Genomic DNA, 18,797 nt, shown 5'->3' on the forward strand with positions numbered 1-18,797 from the left:
GGCCTGTTTCAGGGGACTACGGTCCAGCTCCAGCCCGTTCTGCTGCTGCTGACACTGGGATGTCTTGCTCTCCAGCTAGCCACTAATGAAATTACCCCAGGTGCTTATTGAAGTGGCCCCCTGTCCTCCACTCCCGGAGCCAGGAATAAACAAAGCAGGGGCCATCTACAGAGTAACAACGCACAGCGCAGAGAATATGCTTATCCTTGTCAAAGTGAAGGATGTCAACTTTAAGGTTATTGATTGTTTAATGTGTGGCCCACGGGTTACAACAAAACTGAACGTTTTAGTTATGTGTTCCTCTGGGATTTAGCTTTTGGAAAGGTGTGTGTGTGTGTTTGTCTGTGTGTGTGTGTGTGTGTGTGTGTGTGTGTGTGTGTGTGTGTGTGTGTGTGTGTGTGTGTGTGTGTGTGTGTGTGTGTGTGTGTGTGCGTGCGTGTCAAATCACATTTTATTTGTCACATACACATGGTTAGCAGATGTTAATGCGAGTGTAGCGAAATGCTTGTCTGTGCATTGTCTCTGTGAATGTTTGTGTGTGTGCCTATGTGTGGGTAGATGTGTGTGGGTAGATGCGTGTGTTCGTGTATATGTGTGTGCGTATGTGTGTGTGTGCTTGCGTGCATATGTGTGTGTGTGTGTGTGTGTGTGTGTTGAGTGTGTGTGTGTATGTGTGTGTGTGTTGAGAGTGTGAGTGTCTGTGTGTGTGTGTGTGTGTGTGTGTGTGTGTGTGTGTGTGTGTGTGTGTGTGTGTGTGTGTGTGTGTGTGTGTGTGTGTGTGTGTGTGTGTGTGTGTGTGTGTGTGGAGCTGGCTCTCCTTTTACTGTGAGGTGTCCTTGTGTGTTGGAAGCACTTGACAGGGAGATTTAATATCCAGCCCCACTCTGAGCCAGACCAGCTATCACTGCACCAAATCCTAGCCCCTCCTCCTCTCCTCCCCTCCATCCCTCCATCCCTCCATCCTGCCTTCCACCCCATCTCCTCCCTTTGAAGTAATCTCTCCACCCCTCACTCTGCTCTCCTCCAGCTCCCTCCGTCTCCTCCCTCTTCCCTCACTCCCCCTCTTTGTTCCCTATGTTTGTCTGAAAGGAGTAAGGAGGAGACAGACAGTTCTCCAGCCTTGGCTGTCTGTCTCTCAGTCTGGTCACGGATTGGATTTGATCTGAATGGTTTTTCATTTTCATTGGGAGTTCATTGCCGTGTCTTGTAGTGAGGGAGCGGGGTGAGTGACGGAGAGGTGATAGGGGAGGAGAGAGGTGATAGGGGAGGAGAGAGGTGATAAGGGAGGAGAGAGGTGATAAGGGAGGAGAGAGGTGATAAGGGAGGAGAGAGGTAATAAGGGAGGAGAGAGGTAATAAGGGAGGAGAGAGGTAATAAGGGAGGCGAGAGGTGATAGGGGAGGAGAGGTGATAGGGGAGGAGAGAGGTGATAGGGGAGGAGAGAGGTGATAGGGGAGGAGAGAGATGATAGGGGAGGAGAGAGGTGATAGGGGAGGAGAGAGGTGATAGGGGAGGAGGGAGGTGATAGGGGAGGAGAGAGGTGATATGGGAGAGAGGTGATAGGGGAGGAGAGAGGTGATAGGGGAGGAGAGAGATGATATGGGAGGAGAGAGGTGATAGGGGAGGAGAGAGGTGATAGGGGAGGAGAGAGGTGATAGGGGAGGAGAGAGATGATATGGGAGGAGAGAGGTGATATGGGAGGAGAGAGGTGATAGGGGAGGAGAGAGTGATAGGGGAGGAGAGAGGTGATAGGGGAGGTGATAGGGAACACCCCTTTGGGTATAAATCTGTCCATTTCAGACACACACATGCATACACATGTTGATATATACTGTGGTGTACCCCCTACATGTTGATATATACTGTGGTGTACCCCCCACATATTGATATATACTGTGGTATACCCCCTACATATTGATATATACTGTGGTGTACCCCCACATATTTATATATACGGTGGTGTACCCCCCACATATTGATATAGACTGTGGTATACCCCTATATATTGATATATACTGTGGTGTACCCCCTACATATTGATATATACTGTGGTATACCCCCTACATATTGATATATACTGTGGTATACCCCCTACATATTGATATATACTGTGGTGTACCCCCTACATATTGATATATACTGTGGTGTACCCCCTACATATTGATATATACTGTGGTGTACTCCATACATATTGATATATACTGTGGTGTACCCCCTACATATTGATATATACTGTGGTGTACCCCCTACATATTGATATATACTGTGGTGTACCCCCCACATATTGATATATACTGTGGTGTACCCCCTACATATTGATATATACTGTGGTGTACCCCCCACATATTGATATATACTGTGGTGTACCCCCCACATATTGATATATACTGTGGTGTACCCCCCACATATTGATATATACTGTGGTGTACCCCCTACATATTGATATATACTGTGGTGTACCCCCTACATATTGATATATACTGTGGTGTACCCCCTACATATTGATATATACTGTGGTTTACCCCCTACATATTGATATATACTGTGGTGTACCCTCCACATATTGATATATACTGTGGTGTATCCCCCACATATTGATATATACTGTGGTGTACCCCCTACATATTGATATATACTGTGGTTTACCCCCTACATATTGATATATACTGTGGTGTACCCTCCACATATTGATATATACTGTGGTGTATCCCCCACATATTGATATATACTGTGGTGTACCCCCTACATATTGATATATACTGTGGTATACCCCTACATATTGATATATACTGTGGTGTACCCCCTACATATTGATATATACTGTGGTGTACCCTCCACATATTGATATATACTGTGGTGTATCCCCCACATATTGATATATACTGTGGTGTATCCCCTACATATTGATATATACTGTGGTTTACCCCCTACATATTGATATACACTGTGGTGTACCCTCCACATATTGATATATACTGTGGTGTACCCTCCACATATTGATATATACTGTGGTTTACCCCCTACATATTGATATATACTGTTGTATACCCCTACATATTGATATATACTGTGGTGTACCCCCTACATATTGATATATACTGTGGTGTACCCCCCACATATTGATATATACTGTGGTGTACCCCCCACATATTGATATATACTGTGGTGTACCCCTACATATTGATATATACTGTGGTGTACCCCCCACATGTTGATATAGACTGCAGTGTACCCCCCACATGTTCATATATACTGTGGTGTACAACCCATATGTTCATATAGACTGCAGTGTACCACCCACATGTTCATATAGACTGCAGTGTACCATCCACGTGTTCATATAGACTGCAGTGTACCCACCACATGTTGATATAGACTGCAGTGTTCCACCCACATGTTCATATAGACTGCAGTGTACCATCCACATGTTCGTATAGACTGCAGTGTACAACCCATATGTTCATATAGACTGCAGTGTACCACCCACATGTTCATATAGACTGCAGTGTACCATCCACGTGTTCATATAGACTGCAGTGTACCCACCACATGTTGATATAGACTGCAGTGTTCCACCCACATGTTCATATAGACTGCAGTGTACCACCCACATGTTGATATATACTGTAGTGTACCCCCCACATGTTGACATATACTGTGGTGTACCCCCCACATGTTGATATATACTGTGTTGTACCCCCCACATGTTGATAAAGACTGCAGTGTACCACCCATATGTTGATATAGACTGCAGTGTACCCCCCACATGTTGATATAGACTGCAGTGTACCACCCATATGTTGATATAGACTGCAGTGTACCACCCACATGTTCATATAGACTGCAGTGTACCACCCACATGTTCATATAGACTGCAGTGTACCACCCACATTACATTTACATTTACATTTAAGTCATTTAGCAGACGCTCTTATCCAGAGCGACTTACAAATTGGTGCATTCACCTTATGATATCCAGTGGAACAACCACTTTACAATAGTGCATCTAAAACTTTTAAGGGGGGGGGGGGGGGGGGGGGGTTAGAAGGATTACTTTATCCTATCCTAGGTATTCCTTAAAGAGGTGGGGTTTCAGGTGTCTCCGGAAGGTGGTGATTGACTCCGCTGACCTGGCGTCGTGAGGGAGTTTGTTCCACCATTGGGTTGCCAGAGCAGCGAACAGTTTTGACTGGGCTGAGCGGGAACTGTACTTCCTCAGAGGTAGGGAGGCGAGCAGGCCAGAGGTGGATGAACGCAGTGCCCTTGTTTGGGTGTAGGGCCTGATCAGAGCCTGAAGGTACGGAGGTGCCGTTCCCCTCACAGCTCCGTAGGCAAGCACCATGGTCTTGTAGCGGATGCGAGCTTCAACTGGAAGCCAGTGGAGAGAGCGGAGGAGCGGGGTGACGTGAGAGAACTTGGGAAGGTTGAACACCAGACGGGCTGCGGCGTTCTGGATGAGTTGTAGGGGTTTAATGGCACAGGCAGGGAGCCCAGCCAACAGCGAGTTGCAGTAATCCAGACGGGAGATGACAAGTGCCTGGATTAGGACCTGCGCCGCTTCCTGTGTGAGGCAGGGTCGTACTCTGCGAATGTTGTAGAGCATGAACCTACAGGAACGGGTCACCGCCTTGATGTTAGTTGAGAACGACAGGGTGTTGTCCAGGATCACGCCAAGGTTCTTAGCACTCTGGGAGGAGGACACAATGGAGTTGTCAACCGTGATGGCGAGATCATGGAACGGGCAGTCCTTCCCCGGGAGGAAGAGCAGCTCCGTCTTGCCGAGGTTCAGCTTGAGGTGGTGATCCGTCATCCACACTGATATGTCTGCCAGACATGCAGAGATGCGATTCGCCACCTGGTTATCAGAAGGGGGAAAGGAGAAGATTAATTGTGTGTCGTCTGCATAGCAATGATAGGAGAGACCATGTGAGGATATGACAGAGCCAAGTGACTTGGTGTATAGCGAGAATAGGAGAGGGCCTAGAACAGAGCCCTGGGGTACACCAGTGGTGAGAGCACGTGGTGCGGAGACAGATTCTCGCCACGCCACCTGGTAGGAGCGACCTGTCAGGTAGGACGCAATCCAAGCGTGGGCCGCGCCGGAGATGCCCAACTCGGAGAGGGTGGAGAGGAGGATCTGATGGTTCACAGTATCAAAGGCAGCCAATAGGTCTAGAAGGATGAGAGCAGAGGAGAGAGAGTTAGCTTTAGCAGTGCGGAGCGCCTCCGTGACACAGAGAAGAGCAGTCTCAGTTGAATGACTAGTCTTGAAACCTGACTGATTTGGATCAAGAAGGTCATTCTGAGAGAGATAGCAGGAGAGCTGGCCAAGGACGGCACGTTCAAGAGTTTTGGAGAGAAAAGAAAGAAGGGATACTGGTCTGTAGTTGTTGACATCGGAGGGATCGAGTGTAGGTTTTTTCTAAAGGGGTGCAACTCTCGCTCTCTTGAAGACTGAAGGGACGTAGCCAGCGGTCAAGGATGAGTTGATGAGCGAGGTGAGGTAAGGGAGAAGGTCTCCGGAAATGGTCTGGAGAAGAGAGGAGGGGATAGGGTCAAGCGGGCAGGTTGTTGGGCGGCCGGCCGTCACAAGACGCGAGATTTCATCTGGAGAGAGAGGGGAGAAAGAGGTCAAAGCACAGGGTAGGGCAGTGTGAGCAGAACCAGCGGTGTCGTTTGACTTAGCAAACGAGGATCGGATGTCGTCGACCTTCTTTTCAAAATGGTTGACGAAGTCATCCGCAGAGAGGGAGGAGGGGGGGGGAGGGGGAGGAGGATTCAGGAGGGAGGAGAAGGTGGCAAAGAGCTTCCTAGGGTTAGAGGCAGATGCTTGGAATTTAGAGTGGTAGAAAGTGGCTTTAGCAGCAGAGACAGAAGAGGAAAATGTAGAGAGGAGGGAGTGAAAGGATGCCAGGTCCGCAGGGATGCGAGTTTTCCTCCATTTCCGCTCGGCTGCCCGGAGCCCTGTTCTGTGAGCTCGCAATGAGTTGTCGAGCCACGGAGCAGGAGGGGAGGACCGAGCCGGCCTGGAGGATAGGGGACATAGAGAGTCAAAGGATGCAGAAAGGGAGGAGAGGAGGGTTGAGGAGGCAGAATCAGGAGATAGGTTGGAGAAGGTTTGAGCAGAGGGAAGAGATGATATGATGGAAGAGGAGAGAGTAGCGGGGGAGAGAGAGCGAAGGTTGGGACGGCGCGATACCATCCGAGTAGGGGCAGAGTGGGAAGTGTTGGATGAGAGCGAGAGGGAAAAGGATACAAGGTAGTGGTCGGAGACTTGGAGGGGAGTTGCAATGAGATTAGTGGAAGAACAGCATCTAGTAAAGATGAGGTCAAGCGTATTGCCTGCCTTGTGAGTAGGGGGGGAAGGTGAGAGGGTGAGGTCAAAAGAGGAGAGGAGTGGAAAGAAGGAGGCAGAGAGGAATGAGTCAAAGGTAGACGTGGGGAGGTTAAAGTCACCCAGAACTGTGAGAGGTGAGCCATCCTCAGGAAAGGAACTTATCAAGGCGTCAAGCTCATTGATGAACTCTCCAAGGGAACCTGGAGGGCGATAAATGATAAGGATGTTAAGCTTGAAAGGGCTGGTAACTGTGACAGCATGGAATTCAAAGGAGGCGATAGACAGATGGGTCAGGGGAGAAAGAGAGAATGTCCACTTGGGAGAGATGAGGATCCCAGTGCCACCACCCCGCTGACCAGAAGCTCTCAGGGTGTGCGAGAACACGTGGGCCGACGAGGAGAGAGCAGTAGGAGTAGCAGTGTTATCTGTGGTAATCCATGTTTCCGTCAGTGCCAAGAAGTCGAGGGACTGGAGGGAAGCATAGGCTGAGATGAACTCTGCCTTGTTGGCCGCAGATCGGCAGTTCCAAAGGCTGCCGGAGACCTGGAACTCCACGTGGGTCGTGCGCGCTGGGACCACCAGGTTAGAGTGGCAGCGGCCACGCGGTGTGAAGCGTTTGTATGGTCTGTGCAGAGAGGAGAGAACAGGGATAGACAGACACATAGTTGACAGGCTACAGAAGAGGCTACGCTAATGCAAAGGAGATTGGAATGACAAGTGGACTACACGTCTCGAATGTTCAGAAAGTTAAGCTTACGTTGCAAAAATCTTATTGACTAAAATGATTAAAATGATACAGTACTGCTGGCTGGTGAAGTAGGCTAGCTAGCAGTGGCTGCGTTGTTGACTTTGTTTGAAAGTGTAGCTGGCTAGGTAACCTCGATAACTGGCTAGGTAACCTCGATAACCTCGATAATTACTCTAAACTACACAATTATCTTAGATACAAAGACAGCAAAGACAACTATGTATCTAGCTAACACTACACTAATCAAATCGTTCCGTTGTAATGTATTATTAGTTTCTACAGTGCTGCTAGTCGGTAGAAGTTGACTAGCTAGCTAGCAGTTGTTGACTAGGTAGGAGAACGGTGGTGCGGCGACGAAAATAGCTGGCTAGCTAACCTCGATAATTACTCTAACCTACACAATTATCTTAGATACAAAGACAGCAAAGACAACTATGTAGCTAGCTAACACTACACTAATCAAATCGTTCCGTTGTAATGTATTTATTAGTTTCTACAGTGCTGCTAGTCGGTAGAAGTTGACTAGCTAGCTAGCAGTTGTTGACTTAGTAGGAGAACGGTGGCGCGGCGCAGCGGACGAAAATAGCTGGCTAGCTAACCTCGATAATTACTCTAAACTACACAATTATCTTAGATACAAAGACAGCAAAGACAACTATGTAGCTAGCTAACACTACACTAATCAAATCGTTCCGTTGTAATGTATTAGTTTCTACAGTGCTGCTAGTCGGTAGAAGTTGACTAGCTAGCTAGCAGTTGTTGACTAGGTAGGAGAACGGTGGCGCGGCGCGGCAGACGAAAATAGCTGGCTAGCTAACCTCGATAATTACTCTAAACTACACAATTATCTTAGATACAAAGACAGCAAAGACAACTATGTAGCTAGCTAACACTACACTAATCAAGTCGTTCCGTTGTAATGTAATAGTTTCTACAGTGCTGCTATTCGGTAGAAGTTGGCTAGCTGGCTAGCTAGCAGTGTTGACTACGTTAGAAGGACGAAAATAGCTGGCTAGCTAACCTCGATAATTACTCTAAACGGCTATGTAGCTAGCTAAGAAAAATTGCTCAGATCAAACAAATCAAACCGTTGTACTGTAATGAAATGTAATATTACCTGTGGAGCGAAGCGAAGCGAAGCGAAGTGCGACTACTCGCTCCAACCCGGAAGTTCCAACCACATGTTCATATAGACTGCAGTGTACCACCCACATGTTCATATAGACTGCAGTGTACCCCCCCACATGGCAATTTCACAACCTGTTTGTTTATTTATTCATGTATTTATGTCCATAGTAGTATAATAATTGACCCTCTGCTGTCCGGTCCGTTGGAGGTCAGAGTGAGAGCAGCAATCCACCCAGGACAGAAGAGGATAGGACAGCCATAATTACCCAGAAATAGCAGCGGTTAACAGGGCAATTAAAAGACAGTGGTACATGTGGACCAAAACTCCCTCTACTCTCTCCACCCCCCTTCCCCCTCATTGATGCTTATTTCAGTCCTGTTTGCTCAGTGGCTGGTGAGATGACCAGGTTTGAGGTTATTTCCCCATGTGGTTCACATGCGTGTCCAATGCCTGTCTAATGCCTGTTTTAACCACCAAACTAAAGTTGACCCTTTCCATTCCCTCTTTGCTAATACCTTTATTTAGCAAACACATTTATCCATACATTCAGTATAGTTGTCCAATGTGGAATCAAATCCCTAGTTTGAAGCAACTGTTTTTCTGGAAGCTGTGCTGCGCCATTTACCCTACATTTTCCCAGATGTGGCCAGGCACCCTAGCAATTCAAGTTCAACCAATGAGCTTCAGCTCCTCGCCATATGAGTGACAGCTAGCAAGAGCGAATGAAACAACGTGCTTAACGGCATCTGCCTGAAAACCTGCCGACAGTACAAACTTACCAAAACTCAGCTCTTTCCTGATTTGATCATCCATAGTGAACACTCTTTTTTTGCTCTTTGGATGAACACAACAAGTTTGTTTATTTATATATTTATTGAGAGAGAGAGAGAGAGAGAGAGAGAGAGAGAGAGATATAGAGAGATATATATATATATACATATATATAGAGAGAGATATATATATATATATACACTGCTCAAAAAAATAAAGGGAACACTTAAACAACACAATGTAACTCCAAGTCAATCACACTTCTGTGAAATCAAACTGTCCACTTAGGAAGCAACACTGATTGACAATACATTTCACATGCTGTTGTGCAAATGGAATAGACAAAAGGTGGAAATTATAGGCAATTAGCAAGACACCCCCCAAAACAGGAGTGATTCTGCAGGTGGTGACCACAGACCACTTCTCAGTTCCTATGCTTCCTGGCTGATGTTTTGGTCACTTTTGAATGCTGGCGGTGCTCTCACTGTAGTGGTAGCATGAGACGGAGTGTACAACCCACACAAGTGGCTCAGGTAGTGCAGTTCATCCAGGATGGCACATCAATGCGAACTGTGGCAAAAAGGTTTGCTGTGTCTGTCAGCGTAGTGTCCAGAGCATGGAGGCCCTACCAGGAGACAGGCCAGTACATCAGGAGACGTGGAGGAGGCCGTAGGAGGGCAACAACCCAGCAGCAGGACCGGTACCTCCGCCTTAGTGCAAGGAGGTGCACTGCCAGAGCCCTGCAAAATGACCTCCAGCAGGCCACAAATGTGCATGTGTCAGCATATGGTCTCACAAGGGGTCTGAGGATCTCATCTCGGTACCTAATGGCAGTCAGGCTACCTCTGGCGAGCACATGGAGGGCTGTGCGGCCCCACAAAGAAATGCCACCCCACACCATGACTGACCCATCGCCAAACCGGTCATGCTGGAGGATGTTGCAGGCAGCAGAACGTTCTCCACGGCGTCTCCAGACTCTGTCACGTCTGTCACATGTGCTCATGTGCTCAGTGTGAACCTGCTTTCATCTGTGAAGAGCACAGGGCGCCAGTGGCGAATTTGCCAATCTTGGTGTTCTCTGGCAAATGCCAAACGTCCGGCACGGTGTTGGGCTGTAAGCACAACCCCCAACTGTGGACGTCGGGCCCTCATACCACCCTCATGGAGTCTGTTTCTGACCGTTTGAGCAGACACATGCACATTTGTGGCCTGCTGGAGGTCATTTTGCAGGGCGCTGGCAGTGCACCTCCTTGCACAAAGGCGGAGGTAGCGGTCCTGCTGCTGGGTTGTTGCCCTCCTACGGCCTCCTCCACGTCTCCTGATGTACTGGCCTGTCTCCTGGTAGCGCCTGCATGCTCTGGACACTACGCTGACAGACACAGCAAACCTTTTTGCCACAGTTCGCATTGATGTGCCATCCTGGATGAACTGCACTACCTGAGCCACTTGTGTGGGTTGTAGATTCCGTCTCATGCTACCACTAGAGTGAGAGCACCGCCAGCATTCAAAAGTGACCAAAACATCAGCCAGGAAGCATAGGAACTGAGAAGTGGTCTGTGGTCACCACCTGCAGAATCACTCCTGTTTTGGGGGGTGTCTTGCTAATTGCCTATAATTTCCACCTTTTGTCTATTCCATTTGCACAACAGCATGTGAAATTTATTGTCAATCAGTGTTGCTTCCTAAGTGGACAGTTTGATTTCACAGAAGTGTGATTGACTTGGAGTTACATTGTGTTATTTAAGTGTTCCCTTTATTTTTTTGAGCAGTGTATATATGAGATATATATATATATATATATATATATATATATATATATATATATATAGAGAGAGAGAGATATATTAATAGAGATATATATATAGAGAGAGAGAGATATATTAATAGAGATATATATATAGAGAGATATATATTAATAGAGAGAGATAGAGATATATATTGAGATATATATAGAGAGAGAGAGAGAGAGAGAGAGAGAGAGAGAGAGAGAGAGAGAGAGAGAGAGAGAGAGAGAGAGAGAGAGAGAGAGAGAGAGAGAGAGAGAGAGAGAGAGAGAGAGAGAGAGAGAGAGAGAGAGAGAGAGAGAGAGAGAGAGAGAGAGAGAGAGAGAGAGAGAGAGAGAGAGAGAGAGAGAGAGAGAGAGAGAGAGAGAGCATATGTGAGGTAGTAAGACATTTTCGGCGACCACTTTTGGCTCGTGTCCTCTACTTTCAGAACTACTGGCTAAAAAGTATACAACAGTAGCAGAGAATCCCTTTAACTTTGATTGTGTCAGTAAAGATGATAGACCTTTCAAACATTATGCAACGTTAATCTGCAAGGGTGATATATAACGGCTATGTTATCACAATTCCTCTTTTAACAACCTTTAAACTGTATGATTCATTGCATTATCCCTATCACAGTATTACAAATGAACAGGTTATGCATGCAAACATATTAATCAAGATTTAGGCAAAGTGATAATGTCAGGCGAAAATGATATGAAACCTTTTACCATTGCAACATTTGATGTACAGTCACATTCACTGTGTTTGTCTCACACGTGCTATCGAGTTCACAGCTGGCAATGCCTCAGATTTGTCTGAGCCATGTCTTAACATCCTCCTAAAACCCACTCTGAGCTGGGAGCTTTTTAAGTCTTATAACAGGTTTTAACAGAATTCCTAGGACCTTTTCGGATATGCTTTGTGGATACGGGCCCTGCTATTGAAACCTGGCCTCTTTCCTCACCTCCTTGTGTCCATAAATCTGCCTTGCTGTCCTCTCCACTCCTCCTCCTGTAGTGGGCTATATCTCACAGACAGTGGCATTGATCGGATCCTGACGGAGGTAGGAGGCAGGGGAGAAATGAAAGAAGCTTTTCCACCCTATGATATTGACTGACCCACTGTGTATTCAGGAGGTGTGTGTATGTGTGTGGGTGTGGGGGAGGGTGGATAATCAGGAAAGTGTATTAGACCTTCCTGATTTGGTCAAAGCGACACAGACAAACACACCGGCAACCCCTTTAGCCCCCGAGTGTGTAAAAGGTTCCTACAGTGTGTGATTCAGGGATGCTGGGTGTGAGTGGTGTTGTGATGCTGGGTGTGAGTGGTGTTGGGATGCTGGGTGTGAGTGGTGTTGGGATGCTGGGTGTGAGTGGTGTTGTGATGCTGGGTGTGAGTGGTGTTGTGATGCTGGGTGTGAGTGGTGTTGGGATGCTGGGTGGGAGCAGTGTTGGGATGCTGGGTGTGAGCGGTGTTGGGATGCTGGGTGTGAGTGGTGTTGGGATGCTGGGTGTGAGCGGTGTTGGGATGCTGGGTGTGAGCGGCGTTGGGATGCTGGCTGTGAGCAGTGTTGGGATGCTGGGTGTGAGTGGTGTTGGGATGCTGGGTGTGAGCGGCGTTGGGATGCTGGGTGTGAGTGGTGTTGGGATGCTGGGTGTGAGTGGTGTTGGGATGCTGGGTGTGAGCGGCGTTGGGATGCTGGGTGTGAGCGGCGTTGGGATGCTGGGTGTGAGTGGTGTTGGGATGCTGGGTGTGAGTGGTGTTGGGATGCTGGGTGTGAGCGGCGTTGGGATGCTGGGTGTGAGTGGTGTTGGGATGCTGGGTGTGAGTGGTGTTGTGATGCTGGGTGTGAGTGGTGTTGGGATGCTGGGTGTGAGCGGCGTTGGGATGCTGGGTGTGAGTGGTGTTGGGATGCTGGGTGTGAGCGGCGTTGGGATGCTGGGTGTGAGTGGTGTTGGGATGCTGGGTGTGAGCGGCGTTGGGATGCTGGGTGTGAGTGGTGTTGGGATGCTGGGTGTGAGTGGTGTTGTGATGCTGGGTGTGAGTGGTGTTGGGATGCTGGGTGTGAGTGGTGTTGGGATGCTGGGTGTGAGCGGCGTTGGGATGCTGGGTGTGAGTGGTGTTGGGATGCTGGGTGTGAGCGGCGTTGGGATGCTGGGTGTGAGTGGTGTTGGGATGCTGGGTGTGAGCGGCGTTGGGATGCTGGGTGTGAGCGGCGTTGGGATGCTGGGTGTGAGCGGTGTTGGGATGCTGGGTGTGAGCGGTGTTGGGATGCTGGGTGTGAGCGGTGTTGGGATGCTGGGTGTGAGCGGTGTTGGGATGCTGGGTGTGAGCGGTGTTGGGATGCTGGGTGTGAGCGGTGTTGGGATGCTGGGTGTGAGTGGTGTTGTGATGCTGGGTGTGAGTGGTGTTGGGATGCTGGGTGTGAGTGGTGTTGGGATGCTGGGTGTGAGTGGTGTTGGGATGCTGGGTGTGAGTGGTGTTGGGATGCTGGGTGTGAGTGGCGTTGGGATGCTGGGTGTGAGCGGCGTTGGGATGCTGGGTGTGAGCGGCGTTGGGATGCTGGGTGTGAGTGGCGTTGGGATGCTGGGTGTGAGTGGCGTTGGGATGCTGGGTGTGAGTGGTGTTGGGATGCTGGGTGTGAGCGGTGTTGGGATGCTGGGTGTGAGCGGTGTTGGGATGCTGGGTGTGAGCGGTGTTGGGATGCTGGGTGTGAGCGGCGTTGGGATGCTGGGTGGGAGCAGTGTTGGGATGCTGGGTGTGAGTGGTGTTGGGATGCTGGGTGGGAGCAGTGTTGGGATGCTGGGTGTGAGTGGTGTTGGGATGCTGGGTGTGAGCGGTGTTGGGATGCTGGGTGGGAGCAGTGGCAATGACTGGTTGCTATGTTTATTAATTTTGTAATCCTGTGTGGATTATGGACCGTGCCGGCCCACAGAGCTGAGCCATCCCTCAACTGGGCCTCTGATTAAAAGATGAAAAGATATCGATCGCAAGCGGAGCAAGGCTTTTCTCAGGCAGCGTGTTTTGTTTGTGTGTGTGTGTCTGTAGAGGTGTGAGCGCTTAGGCAGCCCACCAGTCAGGCTCATATGAATAATGACTCAAGGACAGACAGCATTGATTCATCGACAGGGGAAATGGAGCGGGACAGAGAGCCAGCTGCTGACCGTCACGCTCCCCTCTGCTAACCCTCTCCTCCATCTCTCTCCATCTCTCTCTCCTCCATCACTCTTTCTCCCTCCATCTCTCTCTCTCCTCCATCACTCTCTCTCCCTCCATTTCTCTCTCTCCCTCCATCTCTCTCTCTCCTCCATGTCTCTCTCTCTCCATCTCTCTCTCCTCCGTCTCTCTCTCTACCTCAATCTCTCTCTCTCCTCCATCTCTTTCTCTCCTCCATCTCTTTCTCTCCTCTAAATTGCTCTCTCCTCCAACTCTCTCTCCTCCATCTCTCTCTCTCTCCTCCATCTCTCTCTCTCCTCCATCTCTCTATCTCCCCCATCTCTCTCTCTCCTCAATCTCTCTCCTCCATGTCTCTCTCTCTCCTCCGTCTCTCTCTCTCCTCCGTCTCTCTCTCTCCTCCATCTCTTGCTCCTCCGTCTCTCTCCTCTAACTCTCTCTCTCCTCCATCTCTCTCTCACCATCTCTATCTCCTCCATCTCTCTCTCCCCCATCTCTCTCTCTCTCCATCATCCCTCTCTCAATCTCTCTCTCCTCCATCTCTCCCTCTCCTCCATCTCTCCCTGTCCTCCATCTCTCTCTCCTCCAACTCTCTCTCTCCCTCTCCTCCACCTCTCTGTCCTCCATCTCTCCATCTCCTCCATCTCTCTGTCCTCTATCTCTCTCCCTCTCCTCCATCTCTCTCTCTCCTCCATCTCTCTCACTCCTCCATCTCGCTCACTCCTCCATCTCTCTCTCTCCTCCATCTCTCTCTCCTCCTTCTCTCTCTCTTCCATCTCTCTCTCCTCCATCTCTCTTTCTCCTCCATCATCTCTCTCTTTCCTCCATCTCTCTCTTTCTTCCATCTCTCTCTCCTCCATCACTCTCTCTCTGTCCATCTCTCTCCTTTTTTCCTTTTTCTCTTCTCTCTTTCCCGTCTCCCCTCTCTCACTTTGTCCCCTCTCTCACCTCATCCCCTCTCTCACCTCGTCCCCTCTCTCACTTCCTCCCCTCCCATCTCTCGCCTCTTTCCCTTCACTCCTCCCTCCCTCCCCTCCATATTCCATTTCTCCCTCTCTGCCTGCCATTACCCCTTATCTCCCCACTGTCTCCCATCTGTCGTCCCAGGCTGTGTGTACACAGTACAGTCCAGAGTGCTTCCGCTTGGTCAGTATGTGTATACACAGTAGGCTCTAATGGGTAGGCGCTAATGGCTAGGCTCTAATGGCTAGGGTCTAATGGGTAGGCTCTAATGGGTAGGCGCTAATGGCTAGGCTCTAATGGCTAGGGTCTAATGGGTAGGGTCTAATGGGTAGGGTCTAATGGGTAGGCGCTAATGGCTAGGCTCTAATGGCTAGGGTCTAATGGGTAGGCTCTAATGGGTAGGCTCTAATGGGTAGGCTCTAATGGCTAGGCTCTAATGGCTAGGGTCTAATGGGTAGGGTCTAATGGGTAGGCGCTAATGGCTAGGCTCTAATGGCTAGGGTCTAATGGGTAGGCTCTAATGGGTAGGCTCTAATGGGTAGGCTCTAATGGCTCTAATGGCTAGGCTCTAATGGCTAGGCTCTAATGGCTAGGCTCTGGCTCTAATCCAGAGCACATTGACTCATTATCTTCCATCTCACACCCTAACACAAGTTTTCAACTGAGTAACAAATGTCCTCCTCTTCCTTTGTTTATCTTCCAGATCTGCCTCCTCCTCCCATCCCCCCTCCAGCGGGGCTCAAGTCCCCCACACACCCCTCCAAGACAGCCCTGGAGGCCCGGGGGATGATGTCTCCCAAGGCAGGCGAGGGCAGGGACAGGAGAGGGGGCTCAGGAGGAGGGTACCGGCCACGGGAGGAATCGGACCCCCGTACCAGCTCCTCAGAGCGCCGGGAGACCCAGGACAGACAGAAGATCCCCCGCGCAGGGAAAGGGAACAAACAGGAGGGGGGCAGCACCAAGGCACGCCAACACCCAGGTACAGAGAAGACCTTAGGACAAGGAACTAATTATATTTAACCTAGCAGTATATTGTTCTTTCTGTTCTGTAGATATGCCGCTCTGACAGTGCAACTTTAGATTGTGAATAGCTATATGTATTGTGTTGAAGGACATGAGTTCTCAGTGTGTCCTCTCTCCTCTTTTGTCCCAGGACCAGAGGACATCCTGCCCTACAGCCGCCCCTCCTTCCCCACGGTCCACAGTCCCAGAGACAGGGACCCCAGCTCCTCCAGCTCCATGTCCTCCCGGGGCTCAGGGGGCCGGCGGAGAGGAGAGGGGGGGCCGGTGGCCCGCAGGAACCCCAACGACATGGGGGCCTTCCAGCCAGGAGACGATGACTTAGAGGTACAGTGCTTGCCGACTGGCTAACTCATAGTGTTACTGCAGATTTAGTATTGGTCAATTAGATTAAATGCTGTGTATATATTTTTATGCTTGTTGTGTATATATTTTTATGTGTTGTCCTTTTCCCCAGATGGTGGAGACCTGAAGTACTAGAAGGGATGAACAGGAAGTTCTGTCCAGAATGAAGTTTCCGAGAAGAGGAATGCCGTGATCGTTCCTCTGTCCATTTTAAATATCTCAGTATCTCACCATCATGTTTGCTGACAAATACTGTACATCAATTGTGTTTCTATACACCTGGAAAACAGACCAATTGTTTTTCTAATTTATCATTTTCTATGTCCATTTTACAGAAGAAAAAATATCCCAGAGAATAAAAGAATGGTACTTTAATCCAAAGCAAAATACTCATTAGCAGATAAACTATCTACAGTACCAGTCAGAAGTTTGGACACACCTTCTCATTTCAGAGATTTTCTTTCTTTTGACTATTTTCTAAATTGTAGAATAATAGTGAACACATTAAAACCATGAAATAACACATATGGAATCATGTAGTAACCAAAAAAGTGTTCAAAAAATCAACATTTATTTTAGATTTTAGATTCTTCAAAGTTGCCACCCTTTGCCTTGATGACAGCTTTGCACACTCTTCGCATTCTCTCAACCAGCTTCATGAGGTAGTCACCTGGAATGCATTTCAATTAACAGCTGTGTCTTGTTAAAAGTCAATTTGTGGAATTTCTTTCCTTAATGCATTTGAGCCCAATCAGTTGTGTTGTGACAAGCTAGGGGGTGGTATACAGAACATAGCCCTATTTGGTAAAATACCAAGTTCATATTATGGCAAGAACAGCTCAAATTAGCAAAGAGAAATGACAGTCCATCATTACCTTAAGACATGAAAGTCAGTCAATCCGGAAAAGTGCAGTTGCAAAAACCATTATGCGGTATGATGGAACTGGCTCTCATGAGGACCGCCACAGGAAAGAAAGACGAAGAGTTACCTCTGATGCAGAGGATAAGTTCATTAGAGTTAACTGCACCTCAGATTGCAGCTCAAATAAATGCTTCAGTGAGTTCAAGTAACAGACACATGTCAACATCAACTGTTCAGAGGAGACTGCGTGAATCAGGCCTTCATGGTTGAATTACTACCAAAGGACTCCAATAAGAATAAGAGACTTGCTTGGGCTAAGAAACACCAGCAATAGACATGAGTCCAAATTTGAGATTTTTGGTCACTACCGCAGTGTCTTTGTGAGACGCAGAGTAGATGAACGGATGATCTCTTCATGTGTGGTTCCCACTGTGAAGCATGCAGGAGAAGATGTGATGGTGTGGGGGTGCTTGCTGGTGACACTGTCTGTGATATATTTAGAATTCAAGGCAGACTTAACCAGCATGGCTACCAAAGCATTCTGCAGTGATACACCGTCCCATCTGGTTTGCGGTTAGTGGGACTATCATTTGTTTTTCAACAAGACAATTACCCAACACACGTCCAGGCTGTGTAAGGGCTATTTGACCAAGAAGGAGAGTGATGGAGTGCTGCATCAGATGACCTGGCCTCCACAATCACCCGACCTTAACCCAATTGAGATGGTTTGGGATGAGTTGGACCGCACAGTGAAGGAAAAGCAGCCAACAAGTGCTCAGCATATGTTGGAACTCCTTCAAGACTGTTGGAAAAGCATTCCAGGTGAAGCTGGTTCAGAGAATGCCAAGAGTGTGTAAAGCTGTCATCGAGGCAAAGGTTGGTTACTACATGATTCCATATGTGTTATTTAATAGTTTTGATGTCTTCACTATTATTCTACAATGTCGAAAATAGTCAAAATAAAGAAAAAGCCTTGAATGAGTAGGTGTGTCCAAACGTTTGACTGGTACTGTAGATACAGCAGTATGTGGACACCCCTTCAACTTAGTGGTTTCCGCTATTTCAGCCACATCTGTTGCTGACAGGTGTATAAAATCAAGCACACAGCCATTCAATCTCACCAAAGAGCTCAGTGACTTTTAACGTGGCTCCGTCATAGGATGCCACCTTTCCAACAAGTCACTTTGTCAAATTTCTGCCCTGCTAGAGCTGCCCCGGTCAACTGTAAGTGCTGTTATTTTGAAGTGGAAACGTCTAAGGAGCGACAACGGCTCAGCCGTGAAGTGGTAGGCAACAAAAGCTCACAGAACGGGACCGCTGAAGCGTGTAGAGGGTAAAAAATCATCTGTACTCGGTTGCAACACTCACTACCGAGTTCCAAACTGCCTCTGGAAGCAACGTCAGAACAAGAACTGTTCGTCGGGAGCTTCATGAAATGGATTTCCATGGCCGAGCAGACGCACACAGATCTAAGATCACCATGCGCAATGACAAGCATCGGCTGGAGTGGTTTAAAGCTTGCCGCCATTGGACTCTGGAGCAGTGGAAACACTTTCTTTGGAGTGATGAATCAAGCTTCACCGTCTGCGTTTGGCAGATGCCAGGAGAATGCTACCTGCCTGAATGCATAGTGCCAACTGTAAAGTTTGGTGGAGGAGGAATAATAGTCTGGGGCTGTTT

The 18,797-nt window shown here is 48.4% G+C and overlaps 1 protein-coding gene across 1 annotated transcript in view; it reads left to right on the forward strand.

Moving 5' to 3' along the window:
* The window catches only part of LOC120018973 (roundabout homolog 1-like), a 415,988-nt gene extending 399,606 nt beyond the window's left edge, over positions 1-16,382 (forward strand). The window contains exons 28-30 of the mRNA XM_038962182.1: positions 15,594-15,869; positions 16,044-16,237; positions 16,368-16,382. Coding sequence (XP_038818110.1) covers positions 15,594-15,869; positions 16,044-16,237; positions 16,368-16,382 — 485 coding nt within the window. The remainder of the gene's footprint in view (positions 1-15,593; positions 15,870-16,043; positions 16,238-16,367) is intronic.
* The last annotated feature ends 2,415 nt before the right edge of the window (positions 16,383-18,797 follow it).

This window comes from Salvelinus namaycush, chromosome 23 (assembly GCF_016432855.1).
Source record: "Salvelinus namaycush isolate Seneca chromosome 23, SaNama_1.0, whole genome shotgun sequence".
NCBI lineage: Eukaryota > Metazoa > Chordata > Actinopteri > Salmoniformes > Salmonidae > Salvelinus > Salvelinus namaycush.